The 21550-nt window shown below is 39.4% G+C and overlaps 1 protein-coding gene across 2 annotated transcripts in view; it reads left to right on the top strand.

Annotated features, from left to right (window-relative positions):
• Window positions 1-21550, top strand: part of HSPA4L (heat shock protein family A (Hsp70) member 4 like) — a 55784-nt gene that overhangs the window by 1328 nt on the left and 32906 nt on the right. For both annotated transcript variants that reach the window (XM_069091128.1, XM_069091117.1), the window contains exons 2-6: window positions 8525-8582; window positions 11319-11459; window positions 12743-12865; window positions 16117-16216; window positions 16649-16782. In XM_069091128.1, the coding sequence (XP_068947229.1) occupies window positions 8525-8582; window positions 11319-11459; window positions 12743-12865; window positions 16117-16216; window positions 16649-16782 (556 nt within the window). The remainder of the gene's footprint in view (window positions 1-8524; window positions 8583-11318; window positions 11460-12742; window positions 12866-16116; window positions 16217-16648; window positions 16783-21550) is intronic.

The raw sequence follows: 21550 nt of genomic DNA on the forward strand, positions 1-21550 counted from the left end.
TTTGGCTCTTCAGCATTGCTTGTTTGGGGGGCAGCGAGTGGGCGTCATAGTGCATAGAGTGCAGGAGACTCAGCGTCCTGACTTCAAATCTGGCCTCGGTCACTTAGTCAGCGTGTGACCCTGGGTAAGTCACTTCACCCTGTTAGCCTCAGTCTCCTCTTCTGTATAATGAACTGAAGGAGGAAATGGAAACCACTCCAGGATCTTTGCCAAGAAAACCCCAAATGGGGTCACCAAGAGTCAGACACAACTGAACCGATAACAGCCTACTTGGCTCAGGAACATGTATAGGCTAAGCCTCTGTTACCAGTTTGGTAGCCTATTGAATTCTTTTCGGTCACAGACATTGATTGAGGGTCTTCTGTGCCTTTGCTGGGAATATTTCAGTAGAAAAATATCCTCAAAGAACATAGCAGTATGTAACTCAAGGTAGAAGATGATTTAGGTGCATGGAAATGTTTTGGCGGCTTTAGACTTTATTTTTTTATTTTTTTTAAGCAATTGGGGTTAAGTAACTTGCTCAAGGTTACACGGCCAGTTATTATTTCTGGGTGCGGTGCTGAGTATCTGAGCCGGGATTTGATCCAGGTCATCCCGACACTGGAGCCGGTGCTCTTACTCGCTGAGCCACCTGGCCGCCCCTGGCCTTAGACTTTAAAAGGAAGTAGGAGAGGTAGCTGGCGACCTGCATTTTGGAGAAACGGAGGGGCAGTTTTTGTACAGTTTAAGGTGGGTGGTGATGGCAGGAAAGACACAAAGGTAAAAAAACAGGATAGGGTTTCTTCAGAATTGAAGATGGGGGGAGGGGGACCACCCTGGGCTGTATAGGGAGAATTTTTCTATTTCTGTATTTCTAGAGGTACTTAGGGGTGCAGTGGCTAGGACTCAGGAAGATGTCAGTCACCTAACAGCAGTGTGACCCTGAACAAGGTACTGCATCTCAGTGTGTCTCAGTTTCCTCATCTGTAAAATGAGGATAAAAATAGCACCCACCTTCCAGGCTTCCAGTGAGTGTTAAAGGAGATAATTGTAGAGGGCCTTGAGCAAGTAGAAAAAGGGATGATCTGTGGAATGATGGTAGTGGTCAAGGTGGAGGGTTACTTTACCCTCAAAAATTAGAAGTGGTGGTGGGACAGAAGGGGGAGTCAGTTTCTTGCCTTACTTTCATTACCTCTTTTCTTCACAGATATTAGTAGATCATGTTTCTAATGGTGGGTGTAAAGGTTAAGTGTCCTGTCTTTGTCATTTTAAAAATTCCAATTTGTTTTTATTAAGCAAATTGTACTAGGATGTGGGAATCCACAGATGAAAAATCCGTGAACCCCAGCCTCTGGCCTGTGCGCTCCTGGAATTTGTATTTAGCCAGAGGACATGGTGTGTAATCCTATAAGAGGTGGATAACTAGGGCCCCTGGTGTCATTGATACCTGTTGACTGTTGAGCAGAATTAATCTCCTTGGGGACCAGAACTGTTTCTCTTTGAATCAGAAATGACCTCCAGGTAAAAGCAGTGTCTGAACTCTGCTGTTCTGGTGTTAGAGCTTGCCTGTTTTTAAATCCCAGATGAGACACACACTTTCCCTAAGACTGGGTCCTTTTCATTTTGTTTCCAAGGAAATCTCTGGCCTAGAAATCTCCTTCCCACGCAGATCTCCCACTCTTCTTTAATTGAGTCTTAGTTGCTTGGGGGCACTGAAGGGTTAAGGAACTTGGCTTTGAGGCACTCGCTCAGAAGCATTTTCCAAAGGGAAACAAGTGGTCCCAGCCTTCTAGGAACGTCCTTCCTGGGTGAATAGGGGTAATATAAAAAGCCGGACTGGTGCTGGCGGCACTAACCCCAAGGGGAGTCAGGAGTTGCTTCCAGAATTTGTTGGCCCCCCTGAAGAGCCCTAGGGGTCCCCAGCGGTGGAAGTGAGAAGGCATCCGTGTGGACAGCCAATGCACAGAGACTGGAGAGAGAGCTCTGTGTCCAGCGAAGCACAGGCCAGATGGAGGGGGGAGGGGAGGAAGTGCTCCGTGGGAAGACAGGCTCCAGCCAGATGGGGACTGATTTCAGGAGCCAGGCGGAGGAACTGAGCCCACCACTTTTCTTTCCTTCCTCCTTGGAAGAAATGGGGGTGGAGCTCCAGGCCCCCCTGCTGGGAGCCCCCAAGGGGAAAGCTTGAGGCCTCCGGTCCATTCAGGTAGGAGATTTAATGTGTCTTCACGGGTCCGTAGCCCATATCCTCACAGACGTTATTGATCACCTAATGAAAGCATTACTAAGTAACAATTGCTGCCTACTTAATGCTGTTCCACCTCCAACTCTGAATAATGATGGTGATAGATCACTTTTAGAAAGCTCTTCAGGTTGCAGAGCACTTTCCATCTATTAGCTCATCTCTTGACAGTCTTGTAAGGCAGCTGCTGAAACCTAACAAGTCTCAGGTAGGATTTGAACTGAGGTCTTCTAAGGCCATTGTGCTCACCACTATGCCCTAGCTTTCTGTTTCTGAGTAATCAATGGCAGCTCTAACATCTTTATGAACTGTGTTTTCAGAGACCTCTCCTGTCCTATTTACTGTGGGTATTGAGAAGGTTTGATGAGATTCTCAGTGGGTTTTGAAACAAGCTTGGTTCGTGGTATTAAAGTTTAAATTTTCCCTCATTTGCCTTTGTATAATCTGTAATATCCTTTTTAAAAATTGGAAAAAAAATCAGGAGTTCTTAATGTGAGGTTCTTCAGGAACTTGTTTTAAAATTATTTTTATCACTTTGAATATAATTGGTTTCCTTTGTAATCCTGTATATTTTACTTTATGCATTTAAACATTACTCCAAGAAGAGAGGTTTATAAACACTACCCAAAAAGTCCATGACACAAAGAACATTAAGAACTCTCCTCTTAAATGTCTTTGACTCTTAAAGCATGAAAAGAACTCTTTTAGGCCTAACTTTTGGATAAAGAAGGTAGTTAAAATTAGCCATGTACACTTTAAAAATTAGCAGTAGCTTATCATCTACTTCTTTAAAAATGATTTATACATTTTTAGGGGCCTAAAAGTGAGGGGCGCATAGACATACATGGAATATAAATGTACATTAACAGACTGGAAGAGAGAACAAGATTTCCTATATTTAGGCCACACGAATCCTCCATTTAGGATAGTTCATAAAAGTCATGACCTAGAAACTTATTTAGGCAAAGCCTGGCCTGACATCTAATCAAAACTTAAGAGTTCTCTTGTTGTGAAGTAAGTGGAGAAAAATGTCCTTTCTTCCTTCCATGATAGCATCTAAGAGAACTGCCTGAACAAGTTAGATGGACCTGCTTCCATTTAATAGTCCAGCCAAATCCTGAAGTTGGCATGAGGCCAAATAATGATCAGGAAATACAGTGAGAAACCATAGTGAGTGACAGTTTCCATTCCAGAAGTGTACACAGAAGGTGAGCAGCCTGGGGGCCACGAGCCAGCCCAGGGAAGCCGCCCAGCCCAAGGAGAGACAGCAGCAAGAATAGAAAAGACTCAAGGTAAGGACAGTTGAAAGTTCTGGCAGCTGGAACCGCAGAGAAGGCCCTGAAGACCCAGTGTTCAAATCCCAGGATTCATGGAAGTCTAACCCTAGAAGTAAAGGTAGCAGGGGGAGGACCCCCCCAGTCCACCCTTGCCACACAGAAACAAAGCAGAGGAAAGAACCTGTCTCACAACAAAGCCCCAATTCTAGAACTAAGGATGACTGATGAGTAAATTAATGAAAACATTGTCCAGGGTCAACAAGTATTTGCAAATTCTAGATTCCCAGAAGAGAAGAGCTAAATAACAACTAGAGGCATAAGCTTAATTGGGGAGGACAGGGAAGGTGAATTTTCCACAAGAACTATGTGCATAACTAGAAAAAAGAAATAAGATAAAAATGAAATAAAATTTCTGGAGGAAAGAATTTAGAAGACCTTAGAAGAAAAACTTAGCTAGAAGAGAACTCAGTAAACCTTACCCAGTATAGACTAACTGAAAACTGAGACCAAACATGAGACTGCCATAAAAAAAATTAGAACAAAATCCAAATGGGGGGAAGGGAGGGTCAGATATCAAGAACAACGGGACGTAAGGAAGCAGATCAAGAAGAGTGTTTGAGTATCCCTGCACCCCCTGATGCCTGTGAACAGTTAACAAGCCTGGACACGATTTTAGGAAGTGTAAGATGAAAACTTCCCACATTGATGATTAGGAGCAGAGGGCACGATGAAGGGGGGATTCCTGAAAGAATCTCTGCGAAGTCCCAGAAATGTTGGAGAGAAAATTCAGAGTCCACATCCAAGAAAAAGATATGAATATCTGCAAAGAAGCATTTCACATACTGAGACCATAAAATCACACAATGCCCCCAAATTTGTACTGTCAGAGATCTTGGAATACAGTATTCAAAAAGGCTAAAGAGAGACTTAAAACCACAAATAACTTATTCTGCAAAACTTTACTTTTTACAGGAGGGGAAAAAATGTGCCATTAATGGAAAAGAGCTCTTAGAAACATTTGTAATGAAAAGACTGTACCTAAATAGGAACTTTGAAATACAAACCCAAGAGTCCAGAGAAACTTAGAAAGATAAAAGTTTTTTGAGAAGTTAGAAATTGTGTGATGCTGTAGGATAACGTTATCAATTATACTGAAAGATTTAAATAAAAATATATCATGAGGCATAGACTGCTTTTCTAAGCTTAAGAGGGGAAAGAGAATAGAGGGTAAAAGGAGGAATTACTCAGGGCGGGGGGACGGTGCTTGCTATTTCTCATAAATGGGAGTTTGAGAAGAACTTCTTACGACACGAAGGGAAGCAGTGGGGAAATGAACGTTGGATAAATCTCACTGAAACAAAGGAGGAACGAACACACATGCACAAGGTGTTTGCTGTGACAATGCATCCAACTTAACATGGGCAGGGGAACCAAGGACAGTAGTGCTAAGGATGGGATGGATAGCTCTAAGGCAAACTTTCTGAAAAAAAAAAAAAAGCAAGGAGCTAGAATATAAGGGGAGGAGTGCCTTAGATTGCTTGGACAATGGCCAAACAAATAAAAGAGTGTGTAGGACTAATGGAATGACACTGCCCAGGAAGCAGTGAAAAATAATTTCAGAGAATAATGGAGAGTATGAACATATGTAGAGTGAAGTGATCAGAACCAAGGTAACACTTTATTCAGGGATAGTAATATTGAAAAACAATTTTAAAAGACTGAAAAACTGATCAGTGCAATGACCAACCTTGTCTTTAGGGGACATAGAATGAACATGTTGCCCCTGTCTTCACAGAGAGGTACTGGAGGCAAGGTGCAGAGAGAGACGTCTTTGGACGCAGCCACTGGGGAGACTTGGCTTAGCTTGACTGTTGATGTGTTAGGAGGGTTTCTCCCCTCCCCACCCTACCTTTTCTCAGTTAATTGGGGAGACTGGGTCCAGGTAAAGGGTGGTTAGCTATAGTGATGCCAAAAGAAGGGGGGGGCCATTGAAACATCTTTTAAAATGCACTGAAGAGGTGGAATTACTATTGTGCTGTGAGAAGTGATAAAGTGGACAGTTTTTTTAAAAATCTGGACAAGTTTGTGTGAACACAGATTGAAATGAGCAGAATCAGAGAACAAGTTATACAGTAACTACAACATACTAAGGTTAAGCTTTGGGCTTCTTGGTGGTGCTGTAGTGGGGAGAGTGTCAGATCTGAGATCAGGAAGGCTCATCTTCTGAGTTCCAATCTGGCCTCAGACACTTCCTAGCAGTGTGACCCTGGGCAAGTCACTTAACCTGGTTTGTCTCTGATTTCTCATCTGTCAAATGAGCTGAAGAAGGAAATGGCAAACTACTCCTGTATCTTTGCCAAGAAAACCCCAAATGGGGTCATAAAGGATTGAACACAACTGAAAATGACTGAACAGCAAGAAGCTTGGAGAGGAGTTGTTAGTTTTAATAACCAGCCACAATTTCAGAGGACTGATGATGAAACATGTAACTCAGCATCAGTTAGAGAGGTCGTAGACTTGATTCAGATTAAGACATTGGGGAATTTGTTGGTAATGGGTTTTGTTTTTCAATAAAATTTGACTTTAAAAATGCATAGAAGACGATGGATAAAAGGAAAAGGATCCATATGTATGGAAATATAGCTGCTCTTTGGTGACAAAGAATTAAAAACTGAGAATGCCAATCATTTGGGAAATGACAGAATAAATCGTAGAATGATTTGGTTCATGTTTTTAAAATGTTAAATTTGTTTTGTTACAGTGTTGCAAGACATAAGAATTTTTTAAATTTTCATGCAGATTTTTACGATTTTGTCTTTTTTTTTTTTTTTGGACTGGGGAAGGCAGGGCAATTGGGGTTAAGTGACTTGTCCAAGGTCATACAGCTAGTGTTCTGTGTCTGAGGCGGATTTGAACTCAGGTCTTCCTGGCTCTAGGACCAGTGCTCCATTCACTGCGCTATTTAGCTGCCTCTGATGTTTTACTATTTTGATATGTTTGACAGTAAGCTTTTATTTTTAACCTTTCACGAGATAATTTGTATTTTTAAAAATCTTAGGCCTCCGGGTTCAGCCATTCGTGGCATTTAGAAAAGCTAGAAATTGTGCGTTAATGTCCTCCAGCTGATGAGTTGAATTCTTGACTTGCTGAGCAAGATTCACTTCTGTTTTATGTCTTAAGCTGTCTAATGATGAGATTCTATAAAGCAGGAATTCCTGATGGTTTTTATGTCAGGGACCCCTTTGAGAGTTTGATGAGACCCATGGACCCCTCTTCGGAATGTTTTTTAATGTGTAGAATACTTGGGAGGATTAAAAAGGAAACCAGTTATGCATGACGTTATTTTTCTTTTGATCTATTTTAATAGTAGAGAACTTAGACTTTTCATTAATAACTTAAAAAGAAAATTATATATTCTGGCTCATTTTACAGATAAGGAAACTGAGGCAAAGAGGGTTAAGTGACTCTCCCAGGATCATAACAGCTAGTAAGAATCCCAAGACCAGGGGCGGCCAGGTAGCACAGTGAGTAAGAGCACTGGCTCCAGTGTTGAGAAGACCTGGAGATCGAATCCCGGGCTCAGACACTTAGCACCCACCCAGAAACACCTGGCCCTGTAACCTTGAGCAAGTTACTTAACCCCAATTGCTTAGGGGCGGCCAGGTGGCTCAGCAAGTAAGAGCACCGGCTCCAGTGTTGGGATGACCTGGAGATCGAATCCCGGGCTCAGACACTCAGCACCACACCCAGAAATAACTGGCCGTGTAACCTTGAGCAAGTTATTTAACCCTGATTGCTTTAAAAAAAAAAAAAGATGAGTTGTTTTGATATAAGATGTCATAAAAAGATGAACATTGAACATAAACTGAAGCATGGAAAGATGTATGTATGACATGAAGCAAGCTAAACTGCAGAAATGGAAATACATGGGCGCACACAACAACAAAGTGAAAAGTAGCAAAGCTATAGACAGACTTAGAGCCCAATGTATTATTATTCTGGGGGGTTGGGGGGGGTGGTCTGTTAAGTCATTTTCATTCTGCTTTGTTACTAGCCATGTGACCCTAGGCAAATCACTCAGCTGTTGTTTGCCTCAGTGTCCTCATCTGTAAAATGGAGATAGTAACACCACTACCCAGGTTGTTATAAGGATCAAAGGAGATAATAATTGTAAAGTGCTATATAATTGTTAGCTACTATCCTCATTGTTGTGTTGTTAAATGTTAAGGTTTTATGGAAGAATTTATTCCTTATTGGAGATTTCTTTGTGATACTTTGGTTAGTAATATTTTTAAGGCCTAAGCACTTAGTTTCGTTGTCCCCTTTTAATTCTATATTCTAGGCACTTAATTTGTGCCTTTTAGAGCAGGCTGCCTCCCCCTTCAGTCCTTTGTACGAGGCTCCTCCCCTTTGAGATGGATCACAGCTCCTTGAAAGCAGGGACTTCATCTAGTACAACCTTGTGTCCCATGTGTGTATGTGTAATTGTTGAATCTGTTCAGAATTGTGATACCATAAACTTTCTTGGATTGTATGCAAGTTTTTGTTTGTAAAATGTAACACATTGAATCTGCTTTTCCCAGCCATAATTATACGTAGTAGCAGTCAGCTTGACAATAAAAATTTGTATTGCAAATAATGTGATTGTTATACAGTTTAAATTTAGGAAATTACACAATTTATTTGATATTTTTTTACATTTTTATATTCTCATAAATCGTCTTTTTTACATATTTTGGGCTCCGTTGTTTATGGAGGAAATTTGTTAGAAGTAAAAGAACTGATTTGCAATTTTTAAAATTTCTGAATAGTTTATTCATTTCATTAATTCCATAATTATATCAGTCCTTGAAGAGTTCATTTTTATAGTCATATATAACAAATTACATAACAACAACAAAAATGCATAACAATAAATTACAAAAATATTAGAGGAAGATTTATTTTGCTTTTCTTTAACCCAGTACCTGCTTTCCCTCCAGAGTTATCATTAACTTTTAGTAAAATCTGACTGTTTCTTCTTTTTTAGGGCTTGTATATCTTTAGGGTCCAAAACTCGAACAATTGGGAATGCAGCCAAAAGCCAGGTAAATTAATTTAATTTTGGTGGTTGCTTAAAATCATATATCCTTTTGAATTAAATATGGTATTACATGAATTGTAGGGAAATCTTATTTAGGTTAAGTAGGCAGATCCTTACTAATCATACAAGTAGAAAAGGGAGAATAAAGAAAACAAACCTGTAATTAAAATCTGTGTTAAATTTGGTTTTTGACTACAGTGTTTTAATTCTTAAATACTGTATTTTGCCCCCGCCCCCCCAAATCAAGTTTAAAGCGTGAAACTAGTGTTAACCTTGATGTTTTTCAACTTATTTTTCTTTGATCTGTAGTATGATCAGTATGGTGTATTTGATTATATTGTGAATTTAGGGTATTGATGCTGCTAATGTGTGTTAAAAAACATCGTTACTAGATGTTAAGGCAAGTCTGGTGCCTGAAGGGTTCCCTAACCAGAAGCTCCACCTAAGGGGAGATTATTAGGGAGAAGTGAAGTAGAAAATTAGAGGAACTTCCTAATAGACAGGGATAATTGAAGCTGCCACTAATTTATATAGAAGATGTTTTGAAAGGTTTTGGGGTTGTGGTGTCTATTCACCAGTAAGAAAGCATCTATTTTATACTTTAATATTATAACTAATTTTCCTTTCAACTTTATTTTCTTCAATTTTAAAATCTTGAGTTCTCTTGAATTTTAATATGTACTTGAGTTTTTTTCCTCTGTTTTATTGAAAAGAAAAGGTAAAATAGCATTGATTTTCCTGAGAATTTCCTTTTCTGCCCTTCCCTACTACCAATATATACAGACTTAATTAAGTATTTATTATCCTGAAGCTCCACTCTTATTTGTACATGAGATTTCTATTTAAGTTGTCTTATAATACATTGAGCTGGGGATATTTTTTCTTTCTTTCCCCATCTTCCTTTGTATCTCTAATCTCTTTTTGTGTGTGTAGTTTCAACAAATATTTAAGGTTGTCTTCCCATAAATAGTTATTCAATTTGGATAAAAATTAAGCTGTCAGTTCCATTTCAGAATTGGGCTTTGCTCTCACCCAAGCCTGATGCACGTAGACGTGATAGTTTGGCTGAATTTCTGGTACATCCCAGAATTCTTTCTTAGAGAAGCAGTCACCTTACCTTTACTGAACAGCTGGATGACTTGACAGTCTTAGGCAAGATAGCATTATTCTAGCCTTATGATGGTAATTTTACTACATTACTTCTGGTTTCCTTTTTAGATTTGAAAGTCATGGCTGTTCCCTTTGATCGAAAATTATGGCAATTTGTATTTTGACTTGTTGTTCACTAAATTTTTGAAGGTAGTGTGTGTCCACTATAGGTCATATACCTACTTAAAAGAAACCCACTTTCCTGAAAGTCTCATGGGATCATAGATGTAGGACTTGGTGGCACCTTAGATGTAGGACTTAGTGGGAACAGTGTGCTGAGCATGAGAAGCTTAATCATAGATTGAATCTTCCTTTGAAAGAAGGTAGAATTTAGCAGAGATTGGAGGGGAGTGCTGGTGAGAGTAACAGCCAGAATCAACCTGTGCCTTTGTTACTGTGATGAAACTTAAGAGCCGTCCCAAGGTCATTGAGATTGTTACTTAGCTACCACTGATCATGGAGCTGGTAAGTCAGTGTCAGAAACAGGATCTGAATACCCCAGGTCTTCCTGGTCCCAGATCTAGTATTATATCCACTCTCCGACATTGCTTTTCTTTTGTAAGTAATAGGAGGAGACAAAAAGATAAAAGATAACTGGCAAGAGATGGTGACATATAGAGGATTATAAAAGAAACCCTGACATCGACAAACTTTTTCTTTTGAAAAATACATTTTTGGGGTGGCTAGGTTGAGTAAAGCACTGGCCCCGAAGTCAGGAGGACCCGAGTTTGGTTCTGGCCTCAGACACTTAACACCCACACAAAAAAATACTAGCCGTGTAACCTTGCCCCCCAAAAAAGTTAAAAAAAAAAAAAAGATACATTTTTTTTTTAAAGTTTATTTCCTTTGCAAATAGTTTGCTTCAATCTGCATTCAGACTGTAGTTTTTACTCTGGATGTGGATATATCCCTTTCTGCCATGAGTCTTGGAGCTGTCTTATAACCTGGCATTGCTGAGAGGAGCCCAGTCTATCGAAGTTAGTTGTTACAGATGATATGATGCGTCTGTTATTGTGTACAGTGTTCTCCTGGTTCTGCTGCCCTCAGCATCAGTTCATGTAATTATTTCCAGATTATTATGAAGTCTGTCTGCTCCTCATTTCTTATAACACGATAGTTTTCCATTACATTGACATACCACAACTTGTTCAGTCATTCCCCAATTGATGGGCATCCCCTTGATTTCCAATTCTTTGCCACCACAAAAAGAGTTGCTATAAATATTTTTATACACACAGGTCCTCCTTCCACTTGTATGATCTCTTTGGGATACAGCCCTAGAAGCAGTATTTCTGGGTCAACAGGCATACACATGAAAAATACATTTATTTTGAATTTTTTTCTGTATTTTATTAACGCAGGAGCAAAACTTTTAAGGAGCTGTGGAGTAAAAAAATGTACCGTTGTAGCTTAAGTCACAGTTTTTTGAGAATCAATATTAAGAATTTATTAACTTATTCTTAATGCAGATGCTGTCAGAAATGTTTTATCTGAAAACTAGATATGCCTAACATGGGGGGGGGGTGGATTTTTACTTGTAATGGGCAGATTCTGGTGGTCTGCTTTGATTAATAAATTTTTTTCTTAACAGATTGTTACAAATGTAAGAAATACATTACACGGCTTCAAAAAGCTTCATGGGCGGTCTTTTGATGATCCCATTGTGCAGACTGAAAGGGTCAAGCTTCCCTATGAGCTTCAGAAAATGCCAAATGGAAGTACAGGAGTTAAGGTACCTACCCAGTAACTTGATGACATCGATCATTGAAAAATCCAACTATGAGGAAGTCATTCGACCTAGTCACATTTTCTTGGCAGCTAAAATCGTTTCACCTAGATTGTCAGTTTCTTTCTAATTCAAGTCACAAAAAGTACATAGACTATTTTTTGAATAAGGTTTTTTGAAAAGGTGAAAATATTTCTGATTATTATTTTACTTAATAATAAAACTGACTTTGGAGAAATTGCAGGGGGATAGGAAGAATTGGAGCTCTTGCTAATTATGGAAAGGACCAAAATGGTTTGTGGATTGCCTTTGAAAATTTTTTTGTAATTATTGCAGAAACATCTTGAGATGTGTTAAAGGTATTAATAAAGGAAAGTGTTTTTAAATAGCATTTAAGCTGTTCTGAGCTTTTTTTAATTATTATTTTTTTTGGAGAAGGCAAGGAGATTGGGGGTTAAGTGACTTGGCCAAGGTTACACAGCTAGTGTCTGAGGCCTCATTTGAACTCAGATCCTCCTGACTGCAGGGCTGGTACTGTATTTACTGCGCCACCTACCTACTCCTGAATTAAGATTTGTAAAGGCATAGGTATCAATGTTTACTTCATAAAAAAGGAACATTATGTTTAAAGCTATTGTACATAGACTTATTTATGTTATCATAATAGCCTAGGGACTAAAATACCTTCTCTTGGCTCATTTTAACTTACCAATATTCAGCTTCCTAAGTATTACTTTATTTTTTATTATTGAAATTCATGGTGTTTTAGTCTCTTTTCTATTAAAGTTTTGAACATGTATTTTACAAGGTAAAATACTCTGAAGTCCTTGCAGATAGAGTAAATTCTAGTTGACTCACCTAGCGTAGCATTTATGGTTTTTATTCTATATTTTTTTTGCCTTTGTTATTAAAAAATAAAAGCAACAAATATTTTTGTGAAAATGGAAGAAGAATAAGGAATGAATAAGATGACTTAAAGTCATTTATAGGGTGGCTAGGTGGCACAGTGAATAGAGCACCAGCCCTGGAGTCAGGAGGATCTGAGCTCAAATCTGGCCTCACTTAACACAAAATTAGCTGTGTGACCTTGGGCAAGTCACTTAACTCTAACTGCCCTACCTTCCCCCCTCCAAAAAGAAAAAAAAAAGTCATTTATGCTAAAATAAATCTTTTAAACATTTAAATTTGTATTTCAAGTTCTTATGTAGTTTATCCATTTATTTTTAAATTTTCTGTGTTTAACTCGATAGATTCATTTGTTTTGCTCACTGACATTCCTTTGCTTTCAGGTTCGGTACCTAGAAGAAGATAGGCCTTTTGCAATCGAGCAGGTCACTGGAATGCTGTTGGCCAAACTTAAGGAGACTTCAGAAAATGCTTTGAAGAAACCTGTGGCAGATTGTGTGATTTCGGTAAGTTGTACCATATTTTACTTTGATCAGATGATAGTCTTGGATTAACACCTTCCGCACCGGGTTGTTTTGAGGTGCAAATAAGATGCCTCATGTAAAGTGCTAGTTTTATTTAAAATGATTCTTTTTGTTGGATTAGTGTCCTGTGTTTGTGTTCTTCACCCAGCAAATGACTGCTAAATCCAGTGAGCTTTCTTTTTCAACATGAAAAGAGGTGGAATGTAAGAATATCTTGAAGGATCAAACCATGTCCATTGATATAGAGTATTTCATTTTTTATCCATGAGGCAAAGGAAACAGATATGATGAAATTTTTTATTTCAAAGTAAAATAGTGATAAAATTTTTCCCATGGGGTTATGTGTCTAGTCCTTCTAGTGTTAAGAAAAGGAAGGAAAAATATGTCATCTTTGTATAGCTTGAAGTTTTTCAGCATGTTGGGCATGATTAGCCAATAGATCTTGGTGATTGCAGTGACCGAATCCCCAAGAGTACATTCAGTATATCCAACCTGAAACCTCTGAACCACCAGGCTTGTCCCTGCCCCACCCTCCCCAAAAATTATCAGCAAAAAGTGGGTCCTTTTCTCTTTTTCAAGTGGGGGGTGGTTTCCAAAAGAAACTGGGGTTTTCATAGGGCAGACACGTTCAGACCATCATTCTGTGTTGTAAAGCTTTGCACCCTGGAAACTACATTGCTGTTTAATGGATAGGCCTTCGTAATCTCTGGCACATGCCTGCTAGTATATTCTGGATTCCCTAAAGCCAGCCTGGGCTGTGAGAAAGCTTCATCTATGCTTTAGATCACAAGGGGCTATTTGAGGCAGTGAAGCGGTGACCTATTGGATGCTACCCTAGTGGCATCAAGTTGTTCCTTTCTGTTAAATACCTGCTTCCTTCCTGAAAGGAGCTGACTCTGGAAGATTCACAATGTGCATGATTGTCATGCACTGAAAAGAGGGCTGGGTTTAGTCAGGGGGCTTGGGTTCAAATCCTGGCTTGGGGAAGTCACTGCACTTTTTTTGTTGTTTCCACTACAAAATAAGGGGGAATTACATGACCCCCAAAGTCCCTTCTCTTTCTAAATTTGTGATCCTCCAATGGCTCCTTTGGGAAGGCGGTGGGGGTATTCTTCCATATATGATTGCTCCCCAGTTTTAAGACTACAGTACCATGCTGATACACTAGGTGGATTATAGAAGATTATCTTCATCCTTCTGCCCTTCTTCTGTGGTTGCCTATTTTCTGCTATGGAGACTTCAGTGAAGTTTGGAGGTACTGGGAGCCAGTGCCAGTCTTGCAGCAGCACTCCAGGTTTTGAGGAGGGAGAGAAAGCGCATAGACCTCGATTGGAGCAGGGGAGAATACCAGGAAGAAGTGATGAGCTTACCTCCCCACTTCACTCTTTGGAGAACATGCTCAGAAGGATGTCAGCCTGGAGGGCAGATCAAGTAGCTCCTTCTTTGTGTAGCTTCTCAGCATTGTTCTGGTGCTTGGTGGCTTAATAAAAATCTGTCCCCTTACCTGTTTAGAGATGAGGAAACCAAGTCCCAGAGAGGTTGATTGATTTGCCCAAGGTGTCCCGCTGGTGTGGTAGCTGTGGGAGATGGTCCCATGACACAAGAGGTGCTTATTTCTGGATGTGTTTGGGTGATGAGGCCATGGCCCAGACAGGCCATGAACACACTGAAAGATGTTGCTGCCTGTCCTTCACTGCATTTGAGAATGGGATCATAGTCAGCCTATTCTTTGCTTTAGACAAAAAGGACTCAGGAGGAGAGAGCGAGAGTACAGAGGTGACTTCATTTTCTCCCTGGGTAGCTGGCTCCTCTGTCGTCAAAATAAACATGATAGTAGTATGGGGACCTATCATTTTGGTCTTATTATTGAGATACTTCTCAAGTTTGGTGGTGGACATGTGTCTTAGAATAATTAATAATAGATTCTTCATCCTGTACATATACCTACCTTACTTTAAGCAAATACAAAAATAAAGTCTGGATTTCCAAAGCATAATTTAGAATGAAACTGATTATTTTGAGTGTTGTCATTGATTGAGTCTGGTTTTTCAGTGGTGCTTATTGCTGAACAAAATTCATTGATGATTGGATAAATCAAAGAGTTCTCATTTTTAAGGTTTGGACAGGCTTCTTCAGGTATTTTAATTAAATTTTTAAATGTTTTATCGTAGAATTAGTACCGACAGCAAAAAGAAACATTAATAAAATTAGAAACTGCACGCTTCTTTTATGCAAAACACATTTCTGTATTGTGTTGCAAAAAAGCAAAAAGTATAAAGAAAATTTCAAAAAGTATACTTGAGTCATCACTCAGAGTTGATTAGGTCTCTTTCTGGAGGTGGAGAGCATTTTTCATCATAGCTTCTTTGGAATTGTATTGAGCTGAGTAACTAAGACTTTCACAGTTGATCACTGTTACAGTATTACTGTTACAGACTTATTTTTTTTTAAGAGAATTGGAATATTCACATCTAGGTGGTGCAGTGGAACACCAGGCCTGCAGTAAGGAAGATCTGAATTCAAAGTTGACCCCAGATTATTGCTAGCTATGTAACCCTGGGCAAGTCACTTATTCCTATTTGCCTCAGCTTCCTCATCTGTAAAATATGAGTAACAGCACCTGCCTCCCAGGATTGTTGTGGGGATCAAATGAGATAATTGTAAGGCACGTGGCACAATTCCTGGCAGATAGAGAGGGCTTTATAAATATTAGCTATTGTCACTATTAGCAGCAGCAGCAGTATTATTAACTTGAATAAGAGATTGGACCTTGGGCGGCTAGGTGGCACAGTGAGTGAAGCGCTGGCCTCGAATTCAGGAGGACCTGAGTATGGTTCCAGCCTCAGACACTTAACACCCACATAAAAAAAAAAAACAAACTAGATGTGTAAACTTGGGCAAGTCACTTAACCCCAATTGTCCTCTAAAAAGCCAAAAAAATTTAAAAGAGAGAGAGATTGGACTTTGTTGGTGTATTATATTTATTTGGAAATTAAATCACTTTCATGTTCTATTTTCAGTTCTTAAGTTCTGTTCAGATCCTTAGGGGATATATAAATTTCACAGTATTTGAGTATTTTTTCTCGTTTAGTGCGCCTAAGTGAATTCTTGATGTTGCCTTAATATGTATAATCAGATGTGTCCATTATTTTTCCCTTTGTATAATTGAAACCTTAAAGGTAAACTGTATTCCATAGAATTGTCATATTTACTCAATGTTTCTAAAATGCCAGATTCCTAGTTTCTTCACTGACGCTGAGAGAAGGTCTGTGATGGCAGCTGCCCAAGTCGCCGGCTTAAATTGTTTAAGACTGATGAATGAAACCACTGCAGGTAAAAGATGGGAAAGTCATTAGCAAAACTGTACAGCTGGTTTTTTCTTTTCTTTTTTTTTCTTCTATTTATTATTATTTTTTTTTTTCTAGTGAGTGCACTGAGTTTGGTTAGCCTCGAGACTTAGCACTGATGTTCTGGTATTATAAGGATTTTAGTTGGGAGTAGTTAACTGCTAATTTAAGCAGAATGTCTTTGGATGTCTCAGTGGTTGGGTGTTCATTTGTGTTTTTAATTTTAAGGAGTGCAGTAATATTGTTGGTCAAAGTATATAAATGCAGTGAAGTATGAGTTGGCAGATTACCAAAAATAAACTCACTCCCTTCATAAATAATGTTTTCTTGTTGCATTAAATTTTAAGCTATCAGAATAATTGAGTGGTGCTTGATCTGTAAAGTGGCTGGAATTCTAGAAATTGTTTTGTTTTTACAGTTGCTCTTGCATATGGAATTTATAAGCAAGATCTTCCTCCGTTAGAGGAGAAACCAAGAAATGTTGTATTTATCGATATGGGACATTCTGCCTATCAAGTCTCGGTTTGTGCTTTTAACAAGGGAAAACTTAAGGTAAGTGAGAGATGTTCTACATTTGACTTTTAATCTCTTATAAAAAGGAGTCCTTGTAATCGGTTTAATAAAGGTAGTGTACAGATAAAGTATTTACTATGCACTTACTCCGTGCAGATACCGTTAAACATTGGGGCTGCAGATACAGGCAAGCCAGGATTGCCTTCCAGGAGCTTATATTCAAGTATGGAAACAACACATAAAGGGAGGCTGGAAAAGGGGAATTGCTGAGGGAGGGACCTGAGTTGATTGATGATGTGCAGACAGCAGCAGGCAGAGGGTTTAGCACTCCAAGCCTGGCACCCCAGGGCAGGGCATCAATGTCAACAGGAAATCTTGTAAGAGGATACAATAGTAGTGACTTTGTTATTATTATCTGACTTTTAACAAATTCTGGGGGCATCTAGGTGGTGCGGTGAGTAAAGTGCCACCCCTGAAGTCAGGAGGAGCCGACCCGAGTTCGGTTCGGCCTCAGACATGTAACACCCACCCACAAAAAAACTAGCCATGTAACCTTGGGCAAGTTATTTAACCCTAATTGCCCTCCAAAAAATGCAAAACAAACAAAAACAAATTCTGAATAAAATGATCATTTTCCATATATGTTGTGAACAGGGTAAGAGAATTTGTGCATGAAAGTGACTCATATAGAACTCTGCTTTTCTTTTTAAGTATGTTACAAATTCAACATGTAATGTTTTTTCATATATTTTATTTTTTTCCAATTACATGCAAAACAAATTTTTTTAATACTCATTTAAAAATTTTTTTGAGTTCAAAAATCTTCTCCCTCTCTCACCTCCATCCTCTTTGATAAAGCAAACAATTTCATATAGGTTACATATGCAGTCATGCAAAGTATTTCCATATTGGTTGTTGTGAAAGAAAGTTAAAAAAAAAAAGAATGCTCGGATCTGCATTCATACTCCACCAGTTCTTTCTCTGGAGCGGGATAGCATTTTTCCTTACACCATATAACTTTTAAAGCCGTCTTGCCTAGGATAAGTTCTGGTTTTCTCTTCTCTTACCTTTTTGCAGGGTGGAGTGGAGAAGAGGGAGTGAGGAGAAGCACCCATAACCTTTCTGTCTCTCATGCCTCAAACCCTCCCTCCCTCCCCCCAATTCTCATGTCTCCATTGTCTTCATTATTGCTGGATACGAGGTTATGTCCTTCCCACCCCCACCTCAGAGCTCATCGAGAAATTTAAGGCTGCACGTCAGATTACTACAGGAAAACCATAGTTATTAAAATTATCTTGAAATTGAAAGATTTCTGTGACCTGTTGTATGTATTAGGTTATATTTAATTGGAAGAGATGACTTGAGAATAAGGACACGCTTTTTGAAACCGAGTTTTTGTAATTTTTCAAAGACTTGGGATAAGTTCAGGATAAGTAACTTTTCTAATAAATATTATCTATATTCCTTACATCTATATTTTTGAAAGCAGTTTCTGACAAAAGTTATAATTCTTAGGAAAATTATCTGTTGCAGACTTCAAAGCCTGGTACTTAGAGCCTGCCATCTTTTTTCTTTCCTGTTCTTTTTTTGTTATGAACTTGACAAAGCTCAAACAACATGAACTTTTTCATACAGAAAGAGACCAAAAAAAAGATGATATGAAATTGTGAATCTCTTTGATAGACTTTTTTGAAGGCTCTGTTCAGCCTAGCAGAGTAGCACCACCATTCCTACCTTTGTAGGCATCTTCTTTGGGACTTCCTTCTCCTTTCTTCCGTATCTTCTCCCCCCCCCCCCATTTCCCTTACACGTTTGGCCTTTTTTCTAGTGAGAACCCTCCTGTGTGTCTGACAATAGACCATTCTCTGACCAGAGGTGGGGCAGCCTGATTGCCCTCTGCATTAGGCAGAGTCCTGATGGCCTTTTGGATGCTTATGTAGTCCCTCCTGTTACGTGCTTCCTTCGTTTTGATTAGTTAATAGGAATCTTTCCAGGCGTTTATTTCTAATGGTGCAATAATATTTTATCACATTTTTTTTTTTAAAGCAATCGGGGTTAAGTAACTTGCTCAAGGTTACAAGGCCAGTTATTTCTGGGTGTGGTGCTGAGTATCTGAGCCTGGATTTGATCCAGGTCATTCCGACACTGGAGCCGGTGCTCTTACTCGCTGAGCCACCTGGCCGCCCCTTTATCACATTTTCAATGCCATAAACCATTACCCAATTTTTCAGGCATCTCCCTTTAATTTTTTTCTTTGCTAAAACAAGAAGTGCTGCTGTGTGGGGAGCCAGTGATGGTGAGCCCTGCCATCCCACAGCAAGAATCACGTTGCAAATGAGCGCATAAAAAGAGGCTGGACTCCCCAAATGGTGAAAGTAGAGAGCCACTATTTATTCTTCCAGGCACAAGCTTTATAGAGCCTAAATCTCCTTACTAATTGTTTTCCCCTGCTGACTTGGAACACTTTCCTTTTTTCCCCCAGGCCTCCACCCTTATCTCTTTCTCAAAGACATAAGCCTCACACCTGTGTGTTTGCGCCTTTGGGGGGGGGGGGGAATGGGGAACCAATGCAGGCCCATGAGCAGGTTCTTTACCTGAGAGGTCTTGTTCAGCCATCAGGGTCAGAGTCCCCTGGCCTGGGGCCCTCTGCGCTGCTGTCACTGTTTTTGTACCTGAGTCTTTCCCTCTTTGGTCTCTTTGGATTGTCAGTCTATTGATGGTGCTGCAGAGTTGCAGGGCAGGCCCAGGTCATAACACACAGGCATTAAAGGTATGGTTCCCTGGGGTTTACAGGTTGGTCATGCTTATCCACAGCCCTACCAGCAGTGTATCAGTGCTCTGGTCCTTCCAGAGCCCCTTCAGCAGTTCATTTCATTCGTCACTTTGCTCACAATTGCTTTGATCTGCATTTCTCTTGATTTAATCATTTGTTGACAGTTGCCAGTCAGTAAGAGGCAGTTTTTGTGTGATAGTGTTTCTCCATTTGGAATTTGTCTGGTGTGAGAATCTGGCCTAGGCTCCATTTTTCTGCCAGGCCACTTTGCAGTCTTCCTTTATTTTTTTGTTGACTAGTGTGTCTTTACCCTAGTTAGATGAAGTCTTTGAATCTATCTGACCACTGTGCTGCGTAAGTTAATTTGCCTCGTGTGTTCTCTATTCTATTCTGTTCTGCTACTTGATCTTTCTATAGTTTAACCTGTGCCAAAAGGGCTTTGGAAAATAAGATCTAAAGAGTGATTAATACATTAACAATTTATCATTATGTATAATACGCCACACTCAAGGACTCCACTTGTGCAGAATGAGGAGCAACAGGCTGTCTTCTTGTGTCTTGTCTTTGGAGCCAATGTTTTTTTGCGACATTCAGTGCAGGCGGCAGGAGTTTTTTGCAGTTACATTATTGTAATCATTGTGCATGTTGTTTTCTTTTGATCTTTCTCTGTATTCATTAGAGTCATCATTTCTTACAACAGGGTAATATCCCATTCTATTTATGCACCATAATTTAACTTCCCGGTCTATTGGCATCTACTTTTTCCCTGCTTTCTACAACAAAAAGTGATGCTATAAATATTTTGGCATATATGTGGGGCCTTTCTTGTGGTCAGTGACTTCTTTATGGTACATGCCTGGCAGTAGAATCTCTGGGGTTGTGTAAGTGGCACAGTAGATAGAGTGCCAGGTCTGGAGTCAGGAAGACTGATCTTCTTAGTTCAAATCTGGCCTCAGACATTTACTAACTGTGTGACCTTGAGTAAGTCACTTAACCCTATTTATCTCAATTTCCTCATCTGTAAAATGAGCTAGAAAAGGAAATGGCAAACGCCTGCAGTGTCTTTGCCAAGAAAGTCCCAAAATGGGGTCAGTCACAACTGAACATCAAACGAATCTCTGAATCAAAGGGTATGGATATTTTAGCAGCTTTCGCTACCTAATTACAAATTGCTTTCCAGAATAGATATATACCCATTCGCAGCTCTACCAGCAGTGCATTAATATACCTGTCTTCCCACAGCTTCTCCAGCATTGACTGTTTCTCTCTTGTCATCTTTGCTAAATGTGAGTGTGAAACATCAGGGTGGTTTTGATGGGCACTTCTCTTATCATTATGAGAAATTTTGGTTCATATCCTTTGACCACTTACCTATTTGACCACTATCTAAGGGAATGACTTTTGGTCTGTGAATTTTGGATACCAGACCCTTGTTTGAGAAATTTGATCCAAAGATGTTTTTGCCAGTAGACTGTTTCCCTTATCTTGCGTGCATTAATTTTGTTAATGCTAGAACTTTCATGTAATCAGAATCCTCTCTCTTCAGTAATTACCTATATTCATTCTGTGGTTGAGTTCATCCTAACATCGCAGTTGTGAAACACAGATGATCTCCTCTAGTGTTTTGTTACAGTCTGATCTTTAGTATGCAAGTGGCATGTCCATTCTGAATTTACTGTGCAGGATGGTATAAGACAGTGACTGAAGCCTAATTTCTGCCGGACAGCTTGCCAGTTTTCCAGAAGTTTTTGTTGGTCTGAATCCAAGTAAATGAGAGTTTTTGAATACTGTACACCTGATCTCTTAAACCGACTGGCTTGTGTGTTTTAAAGCCCATGCCAGATAATTTTCATAGTTGGAGACCTGGTACTGCAGCCTGCCCATTCTCTACTTTTTCTAGTATTTCCCTTGAAGTTCTTGACCTTTTGTTTCAGGGAAAGAAGAAAAAGTATTGATATCTCTCTACATACACATATATGTTACTATACTAACATAACATATAAGAACATATTATATATGAAATAATGTAATTAT

The sequence above is a fragment of the Petaurus breviceps genome, unplaced genomic scaffold (assembly GCF_028583685.1).
Source record: "Petaurus breviceps papuanus isolate PSGF00001 unplaced genomic scaffold, PetGlider_PUasm1.0 126, whole genome shotgun sequence".
Taxonomy (NCBI): domain Eukaryota; kingdom Metazoa; phylum Chordata; class Mammalia; order Diprotodontia; family Petauridae; genus Petaurus; species Petaurus breviceps.